The sequence below is a fragment of the Terrapene carolina genome, unplaced genomic scaffold (genome assembly GCF_002925995.2).
Source record: "Terrapene carolina triunguis isolate 2854851 unplaced genomic scaffold, T_m_triunguis-2.0 Scaffold68, whole genome shotgun sequence".
NCBI lineage: Eukaryota > Metazoa > Chordata > Testudines > Emydidae > Terrapene > Terrapene triunguis.
This window is the reverse complement of record NW_020664419.1, coordinates 40,073,072-40,093,684: the sequence shown is the minus strand read 5'-3', so window position 1 is coordinate 40,093,684 and position 20,613 is coordinate 40,073,072. Positions and strand designations below refer to the sequence as shown.

General features: G+C 38.4%; 1 protein-coding gene across 7 annotated transcripts in view; it reads right to left on the bottom strand.

Annotated features, from left to right (window-relative positions):
* ANKRD7 (ankyrin repeat domain 7) overlaps positions 1-20,613 on the bottom strand; it is a 163,228-nt gene that overhangs the window by 122,369 nt on the left and 20,246 nt on the right. For all 7 annotated transcript variants that reach the window (XM_026648724.1, XM_026648725.1, XM_026648726.1 and 4 more), the window contains exons 5-8: positions 18,432-18,569; positions 12,377-12,525; positions 3,437-3,470; positions 3,274-3,346 (exon numbers count right to left, since the gene is read on the bottom strand). In XM_026648724.1, the coding sequence (XP_026504509.1) occupies positions 3,274-3,346; positions 3,437-3,470; positions 12,377-12,525; positions 18,432-18,569 (394 nt within the window). The remainder of the gene's footprint in view (positions 1-3,273; positions 3,347-3,436; positions 3,471-12,376; positions 12,526-18,431; positions 18,570-20,613) is intronic.

Genomic DNA, 20,613 nt, shown 5'->3' with positions numbered 1-20,613 from the left:
ATAGCTAGCTACGTAGAAAAGAGGCTATTGGGGGACAATAAGAAAAATAGTGGGAGTCACAGAGGGAGAAACAAAGACAATATGGAAGCAGCAGGAGTGTGCACAGACAGTAGGGTGAAAAGTGGGACTATAGAGGAAATGAGAGCTGAGAAGCAAGCAAGGTGAGCTGTGTAAATGCTTAAAGTTGAAGTAATGGAGTTTGAAGTTGATAAATCATCAGAAAGCCAGTAAAAGTATTTTAGGAGTGGGGTGGAAGAACATGATCGGAGCATCAGGAAAGAGGGCATTTCAGTGCTCCGAGGTTATCATGAGCAATATAATAACAAAGGAGAAGGTAGAACCACTTCAGTGACTAATCCACTGAGCCCACTTGAGCCCAATTTGTTGCTGAGGAAATGGTGAAGCATTTAAGTGGAACTGGGTACAAGAAATATCTGATGGAAAGAACAGGCAAATAAATAATTTCATTTTAATGCACTGTTACCTTGTCATAAAAGTACTATGGTTCAAGATCAAATTCTTAATTCTGGAAGGGAGTAGAGGTAATTATATGGTTTAAGAACTACCTTTATTCTCTTGAAACCATGGTTCAAATGAGCAGAAATAAGTACAATATATGAGGTGGTCTTTATCGCATCATCTTCTGAATATTTATCCAAATCATAAAACCTTCATACACTCTGTTAGAGAGCTTATTCCTTCACTCTCCCACTTCCCTGGTCCTTCTCGCATGAACAGAGAGCAACAATACCCAAAGTCCGAAGGTGCAAACAATTCAATGTTTATTGGGGTGAACTTCCAGCAAGCTTAAATTTAAGTTCCTTTTTCCTTATTTTCAAATCCCAATTTACTTCCTGTTTGCCCCTAATTTATATAGTAATATTCTTAGCTATACCTTAACCAATCAGTCTACTAAAATTTACCTTAACAATTCTAACATATTGTAACATGATTAGCTAACCAATTATATCCCACCACCTTAATTACTTTACACCCAGCAAAATTAATTATACAGCAGACAGAAACAATTACAGAACCAGACAGAGACCATGCAAATAAACATAGCAAAGTGGGAACTATAAAGACAAAACAATACAGAAGTGAGGATTTTACAACTACATTTATACAGACATAAGGGTTTCCCAGCTGTGTCTATTGATAAGTGAGTTTTTACCAGACAGAAAACTATTAAACTAATTTTTTTTTTACATCTTCTAGGCTCTTCTCTTTCTCTGGAGGTGATAGATCGGATCACCTTCCTAACAGCCCCAGATTGCCTTATTTTAATATGACTAGTTTAGAATGTGAGGATGTGACCGCACGCTTCCCAGCTTATGGCTGCCTCTGCTGCTTAGCCAAAGGCATTGGCCTAAGAACAGGGCCTCAGATTGTCCCAGTGAGAGAAGGCCCTTACACAGATTCTTTCTTTTATACCTCTATAACTAGCTAAATGATAAACATATACCTAAATTCTTAAAGTATAGGCCTTTACAGACAGGCTCGAATATCCACCCCTTTTTTTTCTTTTGGGATCCTCCTGCCCAGGTATCCCTGGAAAAGCATAAGATATATGGCGACACACTTCCTGATAGGGCCAGGCATCAAGGTAGAAGGTGTTGATGCTCCATCTGTCCCACTGCCCCTTGTGTAGTACTGTGCCCTGTACCTTCTCTCGTACGGGCATACCACACTTATTCCAATTAGTGTTCCAGACTTCCCATTATAGTGGGCCCGAGAAGGTTGGGTCCCGGTTGTCTAGTACACTGAGGGGGAGGGCTTACTACATTACTTATAGGTTATAATTAGTGGCTGTTTGCTAGGGGGTTGTGCCCCCCTTGATCGTTTCCATATGCACCGTAACACAAATACAGTTAACAATACACCTGCTGCTATGATAATCCACAGCAACACTGAGAGTCCTGACCACTGCAGTATGGTTCAACTTCCTGGCCACCACCAAAACCAGTGCTTCTCCTCCTTTGATAGGGTTAAAATTTTGTCAGCGCCATCCTGTAGTGTGTATTGTAAGTGTGTCCAACTATTGACGCTTGCAGCAAGTTGCTCTTGTAATCTTTGTGTACTTTTGTTCATATTGTGTGTCCATTGAAAATACACAGTGAAATTTGGTATTGTTTAAACCAATTTAACTACTTGGTACAGCATGGGGTAGTTGGTGCTGGTTTGATTGTTTACAACAATTAAGTCCACTGATTCATTGGTGCACCATAGTTCAGGTGGCAGTGTATAGAAGTTCATGATTTGGTCATATACTGGAAGGATTTTGCCTCCTAGTGTTATATTGCAGGATTGCATACATTTTCAACAGAATACACCGTACCCCATATACATTACCCCTAAATGCCCCCCCTTTGCAATAGGCCATTGATCCTGCTCCTCCATAGTCATAGGAGAGGGGCACATCCATATTCCTCCTCTGGATATCCAACTGCTTACTGTGATGACAGTCCAATTTACCCCATTCCACCCCCACCACCTATTTCCTAGTGGCTCCCAACGCACTCCCCCTTCCCTAGTTACTCCCATAGGGTTTAAGGGGACCACCTTATTTGCATTTCCTTCCCATGGTATCATAGTAACAATTACACAAGAACTCTCCCCACAGGTGGGGGATGTTATTTTTTAGGTAGATGGGTATGTTTTTGTAATTGTGGATAAATATGGGCTAGCCTCCCGATTTAATACTGAAGGCCATTGTTCTGACCAAGCATCTCTTATAATATCCATTAACATTATTAACTGAGCATTTTGAATACCTATACACACTTCTCCCCATGTTAGTCTTCTGAAGCCATCCCCCACCCATGTCACCAGGTCCCCTGTCCAATGAGTTAACTCCATTAAACCAGTAAAGTTTACCTTTACTGCTGTCCTCCACCCTGGGGCAACTGCCGATAGTTGCTGTACCATTAATTCATTAATTTATTGTTGAAATGAGCAGAAATAAGTACAATATATGGGTGGTCTTTATCTCATCATCTACTGAATATTTATCCAAATCATAAAACCTTCATACACTCTGCCAAAACTAAAAGTCTTTTTAGAAGGGGCTCAAGGTGGGAACAGAAAAAGTGAAGATCAGGTCAGCTGCAATTGTATTTTGGGAAAACTTGCACTATGGCTGACTAGAAGTGAAGTCTCTCAATCATAGCAAAAAAAAAATCTTTGCTAAAATCTCCCAAATGTTAAAAAATAAAGTATATATGCTTCATCTTATAGCTAGGTATGAAATATTTTTCCATAAGAACACTTTACCTTGGGGGTAAAATCTAGTTCCTCCTCCTCTGATGTAAGCCAGCTGTCATCCCCTTCATCTTTTTCAGAACTTCTTAAATAACAAAAACATAAAACAATAATAAGTTGTTTTCTCTCGCTCTCTAGGATTTGCTAAAATATGTTATTTTTTAAAAAATCTTACCTTACTGAATCTCCTTGGGACAGGTCATCTATAACTGTTCAAATATTGATTAAAATAAAAAAAGAAATTAATAATTTTAGCATTAAAAGCAAAAGACTTAGAAATTGCCAAAGATAAGTAAAAATATTTAGCATGAGCAAATCTACAAGTAATTCAAGGCTGAAACTTAGTACAGACATCTTAATCGAGGGTGGTATGAATGTAAATATATTTTCTATTATCAGTTGAAAAAATCTGTATGTTCAAAGGATGAAACAAATAAGGTCTTCAGTTTGGTAAGCTCTTTTGTACTTATGTTCAAAATATTACATACAATTTAAAAATGAAACTAAGTTCATGAAGTTAGTAAGCAATTGGAACATAGTTAATCACTTTTGGTGGGCATGATGTGGTGAAAGGGAAGTAAAACTGCTAAGATTATAAAATTAGGAATTGTGGGCAATTCATATGCATAGAAACTTTTTTGTCTTTTTTGTATTTACAGTATGGGCTATAAATTGACATATGTTGGACTATGTCCGCAGCACCACTCTGTCTTCTCTGCATTACTCTGGTAACGCATAGGGAATGGAAAGCAGTACCCTTGCATAGGGAAATTGCCAGGTGGTGTAAAGCTGATTGGGCCCACTCTACATCACCCACTCTTGACCCCTCTGAGTAAGGAGCATTACAGGGACAGAAGGGATGTGAGTAGAGCATGTTGCTCTGAACCACCCTTCGCTAGTGGAATGGCAGTAACATATATCAGTGGCCAAACTAGATCCTTGTTTCCCCCAGGACTGGGGAGGCCAAAAGATGGTGGAAAACCACTTATGCATCCCCATTCCCAGCTATTCAGAGTGCAGCTCTAACACACCCAAAGATTGGACCCATAAATTAGTCAGCAATAAAAACCTAGGTCATGACTCTCAGAAAATTTAAGACATGCTTAACTTTATACATTGCAAGTAGTCAAATAGAAATAAATGGAACTACACACTGTTCATAAAGTTAAGAACATAGTTACATGTGTGCAGGATTTGGGCCTTTACCACAGGGATATCCAAGACATTGTAATTAGAATGCAAATGGTTGAGATTCCCCAACTCCCACTGACTTTAGTGAGATTTGAGGGAGCTCTGGAATTTCCAGGATCAGAAAATAAATAATGTTCTATTTTCTGAAAAATTAATATTTGAGATATCATTGTGCATTAACTCTTGTAATTCTTATTTTAAAAGACGTGATGAATATGCCGTTTGTGACTTTCCATGAAGAATTTTTTTTTAAACTTCTTAACATGGAAATCAAATAGCAAAGAGCTGTCTTAAATAAAAGACTGAAATAAACATAATAAAGTCAGGAAACTGAAAATTAACAGCAACGTGTTAGTTACTTAAGCATAGGCCAAGTTAATCTCAAGGCATACATGTCCCCTGTTCTACAAAGAACCAAACAAAATACAAATAAACTTGTTTTAATATAACAGTAATTATATTCTTCATAACTCCAGAATTAAATGTTGGTACATTGATGACTATTTTTTCATAATCTGAGCAGAATTTTCATATTTTGCCTTACTGTTTACAGCTACTGTGTCATTTTTGCTAGACACGCCTGAAGGGTTGTAACTTCAACTCTGGGCATAGGTGAAACACTGATAAAAAATTCTGATTAGCAAGAATGGAGGTAAGTACAAATATTTTTAATGAATTCTGTCCTATTCTCAAAAAGAGTAACTCTCTTAAAAACAATCCTTTCCCCCAAAAAATTTTTCCATTTTTAAAATATTTTTATTATAAATTTGATAATTTAGTTTGTTGATTGTTCTTCAAAATGTTTCTCTTTTTTGCACTGCAATTTTGATCAGTCTTTTAGTCACATTATGCCTTTAAAAAAAAAATCAGAAGTTTTATTTACAAAAGTTGACTTCAAAAATATTTTTTTTTAAATGACAGAAAATTTAATTTTTGATTTTGTTTTCCCCAAAAGATTACAGTACACACACAACTCCCCCCTCCCCGATTTTACAGGAATTCCCATAAATTATATATTTTTAACCAATCTGTCTCTTTTCTGAAGGAGAAGGGGCAGCTATGAAGAAGAGAGTCTTGACTATTATTATTGTTGCAATCCATTTATTTTAAATTGAAAATGTTCTAAATTCTTGATGGTTACCTATAACTGTTACACATTTTACAGCAATAATGAATTATGATTTTCCTTTAGAAGACAAGAGACTAATTCATGCTGCAAGTTTTGGGTGTTTCAGACACCTTTGGGTTTGGTTTGGACCAGCCATAAAGTGTTTGATCTAAATTCAAACTATATTTGAGGGTTGCTCATATCCACAGTTTTGGCTCAGGCCCATCTCAAGTTTGGAGCAATATCAAATTAATAGATTTAAATAGGAACACCCTATTACTTAATGACACGCTACAACACACATTAACACATTACATTCTGCACTCTTCCATGACAAATGCCAGGACTGACTAATTAGTTCTAAAAGATTTGCAAAACAACAAAAGCTATAACATCACCACCACAAAAAAACAATTTAAGAAGTAAAATCAAGCCATTAAAGGACTTTTGAATTCACACAAAAATAATAACCATCAAATATGTATAAACACTTGAATTTGGTATTTTCACATTGGAAGTCTTATCGTATGGAATACCTTTCCCTGAATCTCTTGTTCTTGATGTCTGGTTGGGAGACTGTTGCATTTCTATTTCCGTTTAGGGAAAGGCATGGAAAGGACAGATGAAACAATGAAATCAGAAAATAAAGTTGTAAAGCAGAAACATGCATATATGAAGATGAAACAAAGAAATACATAACTACTGACTGTTATTAATCTACTGAGCAGTTATGATAGTGCTGAAAGCAAACAAGAAATGCTATCTGTATAGACTCTTTTAAGACCCTGCTAATAAGTTTAATTTTCAACTTATTCTCTATTATTTGAAATACCCTCAATTCAATATGAAAACAAAAACATTTCTCTATCAGATTTGTACTTTAATACTGGCAATCTCTAATTCCTGCCTCCCTGAACTCATGTGGTTCTAGTCTGTCATATTTCTCTATATATGTTGGTATATATATAAAATGTTTGTATAAGCACCCACTCCATGTATTGCAGGTATGTTTATTTTCACCATATACATGGAATGCAGGGAAAGCATCAGTGCAGTACAATAAAGTTTGCCTGCTGGAGGGCCTAAATTCACTTCACAAATACTGTGCTCCAAAGCTGATGTTTTGTCTGTGCCAGCAAGCTAAATCTGTAAGCTCCATTGTCCAGAGTTAATGCAGGAGACCTTTGCACTGGGGATGCCATGCAATCACACTTCGGATCAGGACACATTCTCCGGTTGTGAAGCGGTTTGAGACCATTTCCCCATAGGCATGGTTAAGTATGTTTCTAATACTTGCTAATAAAGCTGTAGCTTTAAGGCAGCTCACCTTAAAATAGTGTCTCTTATTTGTGTACACCTGAAATAATAAAAAGACCTACCTATTGTCCCAAATCTGGGGCTGGAGGGGATCCTCTTTACATATATCAGTCCATGACCATGTGAAAGTGGTGAGAGAATTCCTCCTACCCCAGACCCACAAGTGAGAAGAGTGAACAGTGTCGGGACAGGGGCAGGACACACATTGACCTCCAACTCCACAGGAAATACTCTGAAAAAAGTAATTCATACTGGAGCTATATTAGTTTTCTGAGAGTGCTCCATGCTGTGGAAAGAACGCCACAGGTAGCCATAAGCAGAAATCAGAATGAAGCAGCTATCGCAGAGCCAATGCAGGGGCTCTGCACTTCCACATAAAAGACACTATGACTCTGCTACATTCCCAAGGTCTACGCAAACCTGAGGGGAAACCATGGACTGAACTTCTCTTGAGTGGGGGGGGTGCGAGCAGATGAAATTCAGAGGAAATTTAGGTTCTCTCACAGGCTTTTCTTCACCATGTCTCTGCAGTGGGTTTTCCCACAGAAAGGGCAATCTGGCCAAGGTTAGTTACTTTATCAATTACTGTAACTGCAGTTGCAGATATAGCAGGGGAACATGGACATGCTATTTGGCAAGCACTATAAACATGATGGCCTTTCAAAGTTATATTTTTTCTTTGACAGAGAAGTGAATTTAGAATTTGGTAATTATCTTTGACTAATCTATTTGACAGTTTTTTAAAGACTTTTTAAAAGAGACTAAACAGTTAAATAAGGAAAAATTAAGGCACATTAATAGGGCCCTACCAAATACACAGCCCATTTGGTCAATTTCAGCCATAGGATTTTAAAAATCGTAAATTTCATGTTTTCTGATATTTAAATCTGAAATTTCACAGTGTTGTAACTGTAGGGGTCCTGACCCAACTCTGAAGGCAGCAGCACAGAAGTAAAGGGTGGCACGGTATGGTACTGCCAACCTTTACTTCTGCGTTGCTGCTGGCAGCGTGCTGCCTTCAGAGCTGGGTGCCTGGCCAGCAGCCACTGCTCTCCGGTCTCCCAGCTCTGAAGGCAGCGCAGAAGGAAGAGTGGCAATACTGCATCCCCACTAGAATAACATTGCAACCCCCCCCCCACCATGACCCTCTTTGGGGTTGGGACCCCCAATTTGAGAAACACTGGTCTTCCCCATGAAATCTGTATAATAAAGACCAGATTTCACGGTTGTGATGCATTTTTCACAGCCGTGAATTTGGTACACATTAAGGATCCCCAAAACAAACAAAATAAATTATGTTTACAGGGTCTGAGATAAAGTAGTGCCTAATTAATCACAATTTGTAAAACATTAGCTTAATTTACATTACAAAATGATACTAAAAATTAGCAGAATTGGTCATGACCTGTACACGGTTTGTATTCTAATCAAATGTTTTTCTACCCAGAGGGAGTTTTTACTGAATCTGTCAATGATCAACCCAAACAGTACATTTAAGAATTGTTTTGATAAAAATTTAAAACATTAAAACAGACATGGTAAAATGCAAAAAGAATTTCAAGTTTTCTGAACATTTTTTCCAAAAAGAAGTAAGGGCACAAGGGTAGAAGAATGTAAGGAAATAGTGACATAAAGTGGCAAGCAGGGGCATTTTTTGGTCTTTGAACCTCATCAAATTGTTCTCTAATTCCTTATATGCTTTCTTCCCTGCCCCCCAAAAATCTTTTAATTAAACTACAGCCACTCTACTTTCCACATATTTTACAGAGTATAGCTCTTAAAGAGAAATATTAAAATCTCATCCCATTTTATTTCTTTTAATTAAGATCATCTGTCCAGGAAAATTAAAAGAAAGTTTTCTGATCCTACAACCGTTTGTACTGGTTTGCCAGTCTAGTGCAGTTTATGGACCTTAAAGCAGTTTAAAAATATGTGAGCTGGTTGGGGGAAAATGTAATTTTTTTTTTTTAACCATTTTGTCCTATTTGTTTTTTGATGACCATTTTCCCTACCTTACAAATGAGAATGACCATGATATACAAAGTAGTTAAGGCCCAAGCTGTTTTAAGTGTCCACTAATTTGGGGTCCTTCAGTTCTTAAATGCACAACTTGAGATACATATGGTTGATTTTATGGTATATTGTATCCTCACAGCTCTCATTGACTTAAGACTAATGACGTCCATGCAACAAAGCAGGCACTAAAAAAAGTAGTTGTTGAAACACCACCTGGACACCTGACCAGACCCAACTGGAAGGTAGGGCGTGAATAAGAAAGGATACATCAATGGGGCATCATTGGGATCCAGAAAAGAGACAGAACAACAGCTGATGAAGCAAACTCCTATGGGGAGCTCCTCTGACAACCTTGGTGAAAAAAGACTTACATGGCTGTTTTTATAACAGTATTTAAAGTAGGTAGAGGATGGTGTTCAACAGCTAGTAAGGACCTAGCTCCTGATCCATCCTACAAAGGCCAAAAAAACCTTAAGAAAAAGGGGAGGTCTATCAGCCTTGGGATAAGGAATCCTGCAAAGTGTTTCTTTAAAGAAACTTTCTTTATTCATTACTAACAACAGTTTGCAAACAGAGAAAGGCAAAGAAAGAAGAAACAAGGAAGAGATAATCACACTCCTTCACTACAATAAAGATTTGGTGCTTGAAACGCAGCAGCATCAGACTGGCTAATGAGTAGGGCCTTACCAAATTCATGGCCATGAAAAACGCATCACGGACCGTGAAATCTTGTCTCCTCCTGTGAAATCTGGTCTTTTGTGTGCTTTTCCCCTATACTATACAGATTTCATGGGGGAAAACCAGCGTTTCTCAAATTGGGAGTCTGGACCCAAAAGGGAGTTGCAGGAGGGTCACAAGGTTATTTTCGGGGGGTTGCGGTATTGCCACCCTTACTTCTGCGCTGCCTTAAGAGCTGGGTGGCCAGAGAGTGGTGGCTGCTGACTGAGGCCCAGCTCTGCAGGCAGCAGCGCGGAAGAAAGGGTGGCAATACCATACCATGGCATCCTTACTTCTGCATTGCTGCTGCTGGCAGCAACTCTACCTTCAGAGCTGGGATCCCAGCCAGCAGTCACCGCTCTCCAGCTCTGAAGGCAGCGCCACCTCCAGCGCAGAAGTAAGGGTAGCACCTATAATAACCTTGCGACCGCCCCCCCACACAACTCCTTTTTGGGTCAGGACCCCTACACTTACAATACCTTGACATTTCAGATTGAAATATCTGAAATTATGAAATATTTTTAAAATCCTATGACCGTGAAATTGACCAAAATGAGCCATGAGATTTCCTGCATATACAAGAATATGACAAACTGCTGATCTAATAGCATATTCTCAACTAAAGGACAAACGGTGAAATTACCTCCTTTTATTTTTATTGAAAAGATTTCAAAAGTCATATTCCAATCTCTTATAGGAAGCATGTTAGATCCCAATTCCTGATTATTCTGGCTTTGCAACAGTGTGAATGATCCTGAGTATGCAGAACAGGGTGCAGACAGGGTCCATGCCTGCTTTCCAGTCACAGAACTGCCAGAACTGCTCAGGAGACCAAGAACTCAAATAAACTTCACATCTCCAGACAGCCCTTCTGCATCTCCACAGGTCAGTGCCATCACGCATCTGTACTAACCGCTTCAGAAATGCAACATTAGGAGAGAAGTGGTCCAGAGAGATCATTTAAGTGCCATCACAGCCAAAGAAGAAAAATGAACCTTTGAGACCTGGGCTCAGTATACTGGAGGGATGGTATACTCTTCCCTGAGCCTTTTTCTCTCAGCTGCAATGTTTTTATTCAGGTATGTACATTATATGGGTACTAAGAAGTCTTCACGCATGTTCTGTTTATCTGTAATAGCAATACCAGGTGGTTCCACAGACGACAGTAATTACGCAGGAGAGGGAGGTGTTATTTGGCCCAACGGTTCATCCTTCCCTCCCAGCCAGTAGCTCCACTTTGGAACTATAAAATAGTATTGTTCTTTGAGCCACACAAACTCCATGTGTGACTGTCAGTCATGAGACCTGTCACTACAGGATCAGTAGGCATGTGCACAGCTTTTAGCCATCAAACCCTCAAGGCCAGGAGCCGCATCACAGTCTTTTGGGAGGGAGCTACAATTTGATTTGTGTGTGGGTGGTGTGTGGAGCCCCAAATCACAAGATTTAATTCTTCAAGATACCAGCACACATAGCACTCCACATACAGAATCAGGCAGGACCAAGGAGTTCAGCGCCATGTCACTGAGCAGGGCTGGAACAGGATTTGGCCCTAAATTTGGTTTAGTCTTTTGGGAAGGAAAAAGGAGAGTAAGGGTGAACCTGCTGTGTTTTGCTTTGCTCACATACTTCCTCAAAATTTTCAAAAATTGTGTGATTTGCTGCATTTGAATGATATCCGCTGTGTCCACTCACCTCATTGTTACATTTAATGATTATGTATTAATATCATAAACAATATGAAATCTTAATTTAAAATAATAAACCTGAGTGATTTATATTGCTTGTACTTTACATGGTAAAGGGGGATTTCAAGGTGGGAAAATACGTTTTGTTTATGGAATTTAGTGCCTCAGAGGCTTGTAGTTGTAGATTAGATTTTGTAAGTTCCTTAATGGATTCTTTTCCCATATAAAGATATTTATATCATGATCATGTCACTATTCATAATTTGTGTTTCTACTCAGTGCATTACTTAACTAAATTAAACATTAGTTTACAAAATGACATTATGTAAGGACCAAAAACAAAGCAAAACTTTGTCCAACAATGTACCTAATTATTTTAAAGGACATAATGTATACACAAAAACTATATTTTTACTGTTTATGAGTTTGTTTACACAAAGCCATAATACTTTGTAATATCATAAAAAAATTCACAACAGCTTAGTTATGACAGAAACAGAAAACTGTGACTGAAGGTGACAAATAAAAGTTAAACCACTCCTTCTATTTTAAACAGCCTAATTAAGGTTGCACATATATTATATACACACACACGCAAATTCAGTGGAAGCCAAATATAGAGACATGTGTTCTTATACTGAATTTCTCTATCACTTCCTTACTGCAGAAAGAAGAAATCTCCTGACTTAATGTATGGATTGATCTGCAGTTTTTTGTACGCGGATTCACCACATCAGAAGTGAACAGGCAGCAGGAAAAATTACATGCCTGAACAAATATATTATTTCAGTTCCCATATTTTTAAAACAGCAGAATTTTTTTGTATATATCCTAGTGAGTTCTGGTGGGGAGGAGGCTGCAATCCTTTGGCAAGACAGATCACAACCAGCCACAGGAGGTGCAACAAGAATCTGCTGAGATCCATAGCCAACTAATGAGAGATGGGAGCACGTACAAAACTTCCCAGATTGGTCACTCTCTTTCCTTTGCTGGATGACTAAAAACAGTTTTAACAAGATGTGTGAGTAAAATAGCTACAGACTCTTCATTTAATTGAATTTTTTTTTAACAATCCTACCTTCTTTATCTGTAGCAGGTGCGCCCAAAGCAAAACCAACATCTCCAACCCTGTCTGGACTGCTAAACACCGACATGCCTTTTGTATTGTTTGGAGAAGGTTTTTCTACATTTTTCCAGTTGGCATACTCAGAAAGTTGTTTACCAAGACTACCCATAGACAGAAAGAAAACACATTAGGGAAATAGTAATGTGACAGTTAAATATATAATATTTACTATAACAGTAACATCCATTATTCATGGTGAGATCTAAAAAGATAATGTACAATATTTCACTGTATTAGAGGCTACTGGTACAATTTTAACTGTAAACTGTAACATTTTAAATATATATTTTAATAATTTAGATACCTAACCTGCAATCTGATCTGCATCGGCAGACTCTTAAACATGCATGGAGTTCCTCTGATGTCAATGCAGCTCCTCAAATACAGATCAAATTGCAGGATCATAATCTTGTTGTGACGGGATTTTCTTGGTGTGAGTTAATGGAGAATGTGGATAAAATTTTCTAGAGCATGTAATTGACTTTTATTGGGATTTAGGCACTTTTGAAACCTTTAGGCAATTAAAGCATAAAGACTTTCTAATGTTAAAAAAAAAAAAAAAAGAAGGTCAAACAAACCTAAACTATTTATTTAGGAAGTACACCTCTACGCCGATATAACACAACCCGATATAACACGAATTCTGATATAGCGCGGTAAAGCAGAACTCCGGGGGGCGGGGCTGCACACTCCAGCGGATCAAAGCAAATTCGATATAACGTGGTAAGATCTTTTGGCTCCCGAGGACCGCGTTATATTGAGGTAGAGGTGTATTAACAGGTTTGCAAGTCTTTTCCATGTAAATATCAGAAACAAAACAATAATCATTACAATAGTGAGCTTTTGTTTAAAGAGACATTATACAGGAATATAGTTATCAGATGACTCTATTTAACAGGGTGTTACCATACTATAGAGCAGGGGTCGGCAACCTTTCAGAAGGTGTGTGCTGAGTCTTCATTTTTTCACTCTAATTTAAGGTTTCGCGTGCCAGTAATAAATTTTAACGTTTTTAGAAGGTCTCTTTTTATAAGTCTATAATATATAACTAAACTATTGTTGTATGTAAAGTAAATAGGTTTTTAAAATGTTTAAGAAGCTTCATTTAAAATTAAATTAAAATGTAGAGCCCCCAGACTGGTGGCCAGGACCCGGGCAGTGTGAGTGCCACTGAAAATCAGCTCGCATGCCGTCTTTGACACGCGTGCCATAGGTTGCCTACCCTGTTATAGAGTATCATTACAACACCTACGACATGCTGTTCCTAGTGACAATTAAATTGAGTGAAATCTCTGATGACACATATTTAACAGGCCAGGCATGTCTATCAAATCTTAATATTTGAAAAAAATTACAGGTGTGCTGGGGTGTTATGCAGCTGAATGTACTTTGAGTATTGAATAAAAAGGTATACAAATATCTAAGAATCTATTTGTTCTCTATTTTGCTGGGTACATAATTGGTGTTAATTTTTCATAACAACTACCTCTCATATTTTTTGAACCGTTCCTCTAGGGTTGGACTATTTTTATTTTTCCAAGGAATGGCTATCAGTAGCCAAGCAGCTACTAGCAGATGAGAGATTAATTCTTCATTTCCTTCAGTGTGATCATTTCTGCAAGAATCTCCAGGAGGACTACCAAAGTATCATTTGGTAATAAATATCCAACAATATGTGATATTTGCTTACAGATTAAATTCCAATACTCTCTAATGACTGGACATGTCCACAATATATACATAAAATCTCCTCTTTCACCACAATTTATCCAACATTATCCCAATTCAATCTCTCTATATTTTTTTACCTGACTGGCGTGAGGTAATTCAAAGGAAATTTCTTTTATTGTGCTTCAGACTGAGGGTGCTGGTCCCCTTTTGCAGATCAAACCCCATTCCTCTGGGGTAATTTGCCTACCCAGGTCCTTTTTCTAGTGTTATATAAAGTCTTTTTTTTTTTTTTTTAGAAAAGCTGTCTGCAAAGATATAAATTAGGGCTGTCGATTAATCGCAGTTAACTCACTTGATTAATTGAAAAAAATTAATCATGATTTAAAAAATTAATTGCAATTAATCACAGTTTTAATCACATTGTTAAGCAATAGAATACCAATTGAAATTTATTAAATTTTTTGGATGTTTTTCTACCTCTTCAAATATATTGATTTCAATTACAACACAGAATACAAAGTGTACACTGCTCACTTTATATTATTTTTTATTACAAATATTTGAACTGTAAAAATAATAAAAGAAACAGTATTTTTCAATTCACCTCATACAAGTACCGTAGTCCAATCTCTTTATCGTAAAAGTGCAACTTACAAATGAAGGGGTATTTTGGTTACATAACTGCACTCAAAAACAAAACAATGTAAAACTTTAGAGCCTACAAATCCACTCAGTACTACCTCTCATTCAGCCAATCGCTAAGACAAACAAGTTTGATTACATTTACGGGAGATAATGCTGCCCACTTCTTATTTACATTGTCACCAGAAAGTGAGAACAGGCGTTTGTATGGGACTTTTGTAGCCGGCACTGCAAGGTATTTACGTGCCAGATATGCTAAACATTCGTAGGCCCCTTCGTGCTTCGGCCACCATTCCAGAGGACATGTTTCCAAGCTGATGACGTTCATTAAAAAAATAATGCATTAATTACATTTGTGACTGAACTCTTTGGGGGAGAATTGTAGGTCTCCGGCTCTATTTTACCCTAATTCTGCCATATATTTCATGTTACTGTAGTTTCAGATGATGACTCAGCACATGTTGTTCACTTTAAGAACACTTTCGCTGCAGATTTGACAAAACGCAAAGAAGGTACCAATGTGAGGTTTCTAAAGATAGCTACAGCACTCGACCCAAGGTTTAAGAATCTGAAGTTCCTTTCGATATCTGATGGGCCATCAGCCCTGTCTGGCTTTTCCATTGCTGTACCTGAAATGTTAGCAGCGGGCGTCACCCAAAGTAGCATAGTTGATATAAATAAACATAGTCAAAATTCCTAACTTCAGATACAGAAATGATACAGGCATACAAATAGGATAATCACATTCAGTAAATTATAACCTTTCCAGTGATACCTTACAAGACCCATCTAGCATAAAGTACATCTCAGTTATATCATATTCATATCATAAGCATATTTTCATAAAGAATATGGAGTGCAACGTCACAGACTTGTAGGCTCTAAAGTTTTACATTTTTTTATTTTTGAATGGAGTTTTTTTGGTACATAATTCTACATTTGTAAACTCAACTTTCATTATAAAGAAGATTGCATTACAGTACTTGTAATTGGTGAATTGAAAAATACTATTTCTTTTGTTTTTTACAGTGCAAACATTTGTAATAAAAAATATAAAGTGAGCACTGTACACTTTGTATTCCGTGTTATAACTGAAATCAATATATTTGAAAATGTAGAAAACATCCAAAAATATTTAAAATATTTAATCTTTTTAATCACGTAATTAATCACGATTAATTTTTGGAATCTCTTGACAGACCTAATATAAATTAGTTATAATTTTTTATTTAATTGACCAGATGCTGCTACTCCTATTAAATTTAGCTTTCTATACAAAACAGCTGTTCTAAATGTTGAGAAACATAATGCCTAATTTGAAAGCATTGGTACCATAAGAGAGCAGGCCAGTTAAAGTTAGTTTTGATCTCTAAATAAGTTAGAAAAGTTTCTTCATGGAATAGCAGGCCAACCTTATATATTTCATGGCTCTCCCAATCCTTAAAGCTCTCTCGTTCATGATTTTGGTTAAGATCTGGATTATTTGCAATGGGTGTCATCAGTGAGGGAAAATAATTTATCTCCTATCATAAATCCATAAAGTAGCCTTTGCTAAAGAATGTGTATAAATTTCTGGAGGGCATAATTTTTTATTAATCAATGGTAGCCTAAACAATGTTTACGTGGCCAAAGTTTTCTTATTCAACAAAGACCCAGTGTTTGGCTGGGTTAGAGAGCCCCCAATACACAATTTCTTTGAGCTGGTTGGCTTGACAGTACCATAGAATATTTGGAACAGGTAGCACAGCCCGTTTAATGGGTCTGTACAAAGTATCTGCATTCACTCTTGGTCTTTTCTTATTCCACATAAATTCCAACAACCCCATGACAAAGCCCTGGCTGGGAAGATTTAGTTGGTGTTGGTCCTACTTTGAGCAGGGGATTGGACTAGATAACCTCCCAAGGTCTCTTCCACCCCTAATAATCTATGATTCTATGAAAATCTGTCTGGGATCTAATCTGGGATGATCACAGAAAGATTTGGAAACAAGCTATCCTTGGCAAAATGTTAATTTTGACTGGGTTGTTCTTCCCAAAAAAAGAAATTGCATGCTTCCACCAGCACTCCAGATCTTTTTTCATTTGCTGAAGTAGTGGTTTGACATTTAAATCTTGGAGCTCTTCTAGGCTGTTTGAGATCTAAATGTCCAGGTATCTTATATAATTTGTTGCTCATGTGTACAAAAATGTTTTCTAAAGGAATTACTTTTCAGAATCTGGCAAATTTTTAGCTAGCATTTCAGATTTGGCATAATTTACTTTAAATCCAGATGCTTTCTCAAAGTCATGGATTTCTTTAAAAACTAATTTTAGGGAAATATTTGGTTTAGATAAAAAAAATAATATGACATCATCTGCATATGAAGCTATTTTCTGATATGTTCCTGCAAGTTTAATTCTTATGATAGATTTATTTGTCCTTATTCTCTGTGCAAAAGGATTGATAGCGAGTGCAAAAGTAAAGGAGAAAACAGACGTCCCTGCTTAGTCCCTCTGTGCAACTGAAACAAGATTTAACCCCATTTTGTTGACATTTTGTAACAAATGTACGATGAGGAGGCTTCATATGTAGTAATAATTTAGTCTCTGATATTTACCCAGCAAGGATTTGTAAACCTGTTAAAACTTCAACAAATTTTTTTACTTCTTTAAAAAAAAACAAAAACCTAAGTATTATTGTCTCAATGCCATGAGGAATGCCTAATTCTGAAATGGCAAGAAACCCTACAAAACACTGGGAACTGAGGAGGTCAGTAAGGGCAGTAAATACTACCTGGAGCGGCCAGATACCCCAGGGATCTTAGGAAGCCTGCAAGAGCCTCTGATAGGGGTAGATGATTAAAACTTTATGGATATATTTATTCTTTTCTAGGAAAATAGGAATTTCCATACTAGATCAGACCAGTGTTTCAGTGCCCTGTCTCTGACAGTGGCCAGTTCTTGCAGACAACCATGGAATTGCCATCCTTAAGGGAATTTTCTTCCTAATACCCATCAGCTACTGGTTGGCTTATGTCCTGAAACATGACAATACAACCTTTTCAAAAATGTATCTCATCTAATCTGTGCATGTTCTCATTCACGTCTAATCTTTTTTAACCTTACTAAGCTCTTGGCCTCAATGATCTATTGTAGCAATGAGTTCTACAGGTTAATTATATTAGTTGTTGAGGTTGAGATGGAGAACTGACAGATGACATCCAGATGTAATGCTGAATGATTTAACTGCTTATTTCCTTGCTTTTTAGGTTTTGTATTGCACAATATGCAGTCTAGCAACTTAAATTCCAATTTAACAAAGGTTTTTTTGTGGAGGAATACCTCAAGATTTTTAAATAAATACATATGAATATTGTATGTTCTATCAACATGGAACTTTCAACTGTCTTTTGACAAGTTATCATGCCAAATTTGAAGACTAAATTCAATCACTGAGGCGTGAAACAGAATCATAGAATCATAGACTTTAAGGTCAGCAGAGACCATTACGAACATCTAGTATGACCTCCTGCACAGGGCAGGCCACAGAATCTCACCCACCCACTCCAATGGCTCAGACACAGGTTTGATACAGAAGTCCTCAAATTCTTTTTCAAACTTGAAATTAAAATTTCAATACATCATTGAACTATGGAGTTGCTACCAAGGATTCCATTATCAAATCTACAGTTTTGAAAGAGGGGTAAAAACTTACCTAGAGTATCCACCAGTAAGAGCATGGTCCTCAGATGTCCATCCATTTATATCTTTATGGGAAACATCAGCACCATACTGAAGGAGAACTTTTATTAAACTAAGCTCTCCTCCAGAGGCAGCAATCATGAGGGGTGTTCTAAAACAACCACAAGACGACATTTAACATATCAATTTATATGATCTTTCACCTTAATTTTTTTAATCCCTATTTGTTCTCAAAACATAATTAATCTCTTTCTTCCTAGCGCAAGTTAAACAAAATCAAAACAAGACATCCAAAAAATTCAGACTCAAGGGTAAACAGAAGGGAAAATAAACTACTGCACTCAGTCTTCTTACAAGTTAGTATAACACTAACAATATAGAAGGTATGTTTGAATTAGGGAATTTTTCAAAAAATTCTTACTTCTACTAACACTAATTCAACTCACTACTAGGCCTACCACCAGTCTGGTACTACCAGTGGGAATTCTTTCCTAAAAGTCTCTTTATAGAAAAAGAATGGCTGCAGAAGTCAGTGGAAGAGGACTTATTAGATCAGGAGTGGGAAAACTTTTTGGACGGGGGCCACATCTGGGTGGGGAAATTGTATGCAGGGCAGGGGGTTGGGGTGCGTGAGGGAGTGCGGGGTGTGGGAGGGGATCCGGTGTGCAGGAAGGGGCTCAGAGCAAGCGATTGGGGCAGAGGAGGGGTGCGGGGTGTATGAGGGGGCTCAGGGAAGGGGGTTGGGGTGCAGAAGGGGTGCAGGATATGCGAGGGGGCTCAGGGAAGGGGTGCAGGAGGAGTGCGGACTGCGGGAGGAGGCTCAGGGCAGGGGGTTGGGGTGCACAGGGGTCCAGGGTGCAGCAGGGGGCTCAGGGCAGGGGGTTGGGATGCAGGAGGGGTGCGGGTGTACGAGGGGGCTCAGGGCAGGAAGTTGTGGTGCAGGAGGGGTGCGAGGTGCAGGTGGGGACTTAGAGCAGGGAGTTGGGGGGCAGGGTACAAGAGGGGTTCGGGCTCTGGCCCGGCGCCGCTTACCTCAAGCGGCTCTGGGGTGGCAGCGGCGCGCGCCGTGCCGCTCCCAGAAGCGCTGTGGCCCCTAGGGGAGGCAGGGCCGGAGGGCTCCATGTGTGCTGCCCTTGCCGTGCTTCCAGGTACCTCCCCTGAAGCTCCCATTGGCCGCGGTTCCCCTTTCCCGGCCAACAGGAGCTGTGGAGGGCGGTGCCTGGAGGCAACGCATGGAGCCCTCTGCCCCCCTGCCTGGGGGCTGCAGGGACGTTGTGCCGGTGGCGCCGCGGGCTGGATCCAAAGCCCTGAGGGGCCGGATCCAGCCCGCTGGCCGTAGTTTGCCCACCCCTGTATTAGATGATGAACCCAAGATAAGAACAGTAGTTCAGTTTCCAGAAGTCAATATGAAAGGAGTTTGCATACTTGGCTGTTTACTTAACAACATTTATAGTGCTCTCCCATACCCGTAATCAAGCAGATTGTAAGAATATTAAGGGGATGTGTTATAGCCATACCATTTTTGAATGTGCAATGAAACAGATATAGGAACTGAAATTTCACCAAGGAAAAATCTTTCTTCACAAATACTGAATATGGCTTCCAAGTAGACTACTTTCTGACAGGAAACCAAGAAGCTCTTCTTTTTATCACATAGACATACACATTTTACATGGCATGTATTCTGCAAACTGCAGACTCCTTCTGCACTTATTACTGCACAGGCACAAATAATATGGCAGCCAACCCACAGAAATATAATTTCTCAGAGAGGATTTACTCTATTTTGCACTTGAAGTGAGATATAGTCAATCACAAGTCTGATTTAGGGAGACCTGCCAGCAGCAAAATATACATGATTTTGCACTAGCAGACTAAATCCACATTGGGAAGATGATCACTTGTGAGCTGCACATGCTAGGATCATTCCTTCTACTAAATCTTCATTAGGATACCACGACATGTGTATCAAGGGCACACACAGCAAGCTGTTAAAGAACTGAAGTTGCTGCAAGAATGAAGTCCGGCTCTCCTAGGCCTTACTATGCAGTAAAAGAACTCCTAACCATCCAGAATTGGGGTTTCTTCCACTTGCTGGAAAAGGGAAGCATCTAAGATAAGTGTCAATTAATCCCCTGATCAGAATTTGATATAATCTGAATTCCTTATTCATGCAATCACCTTCTGCTAAAAAT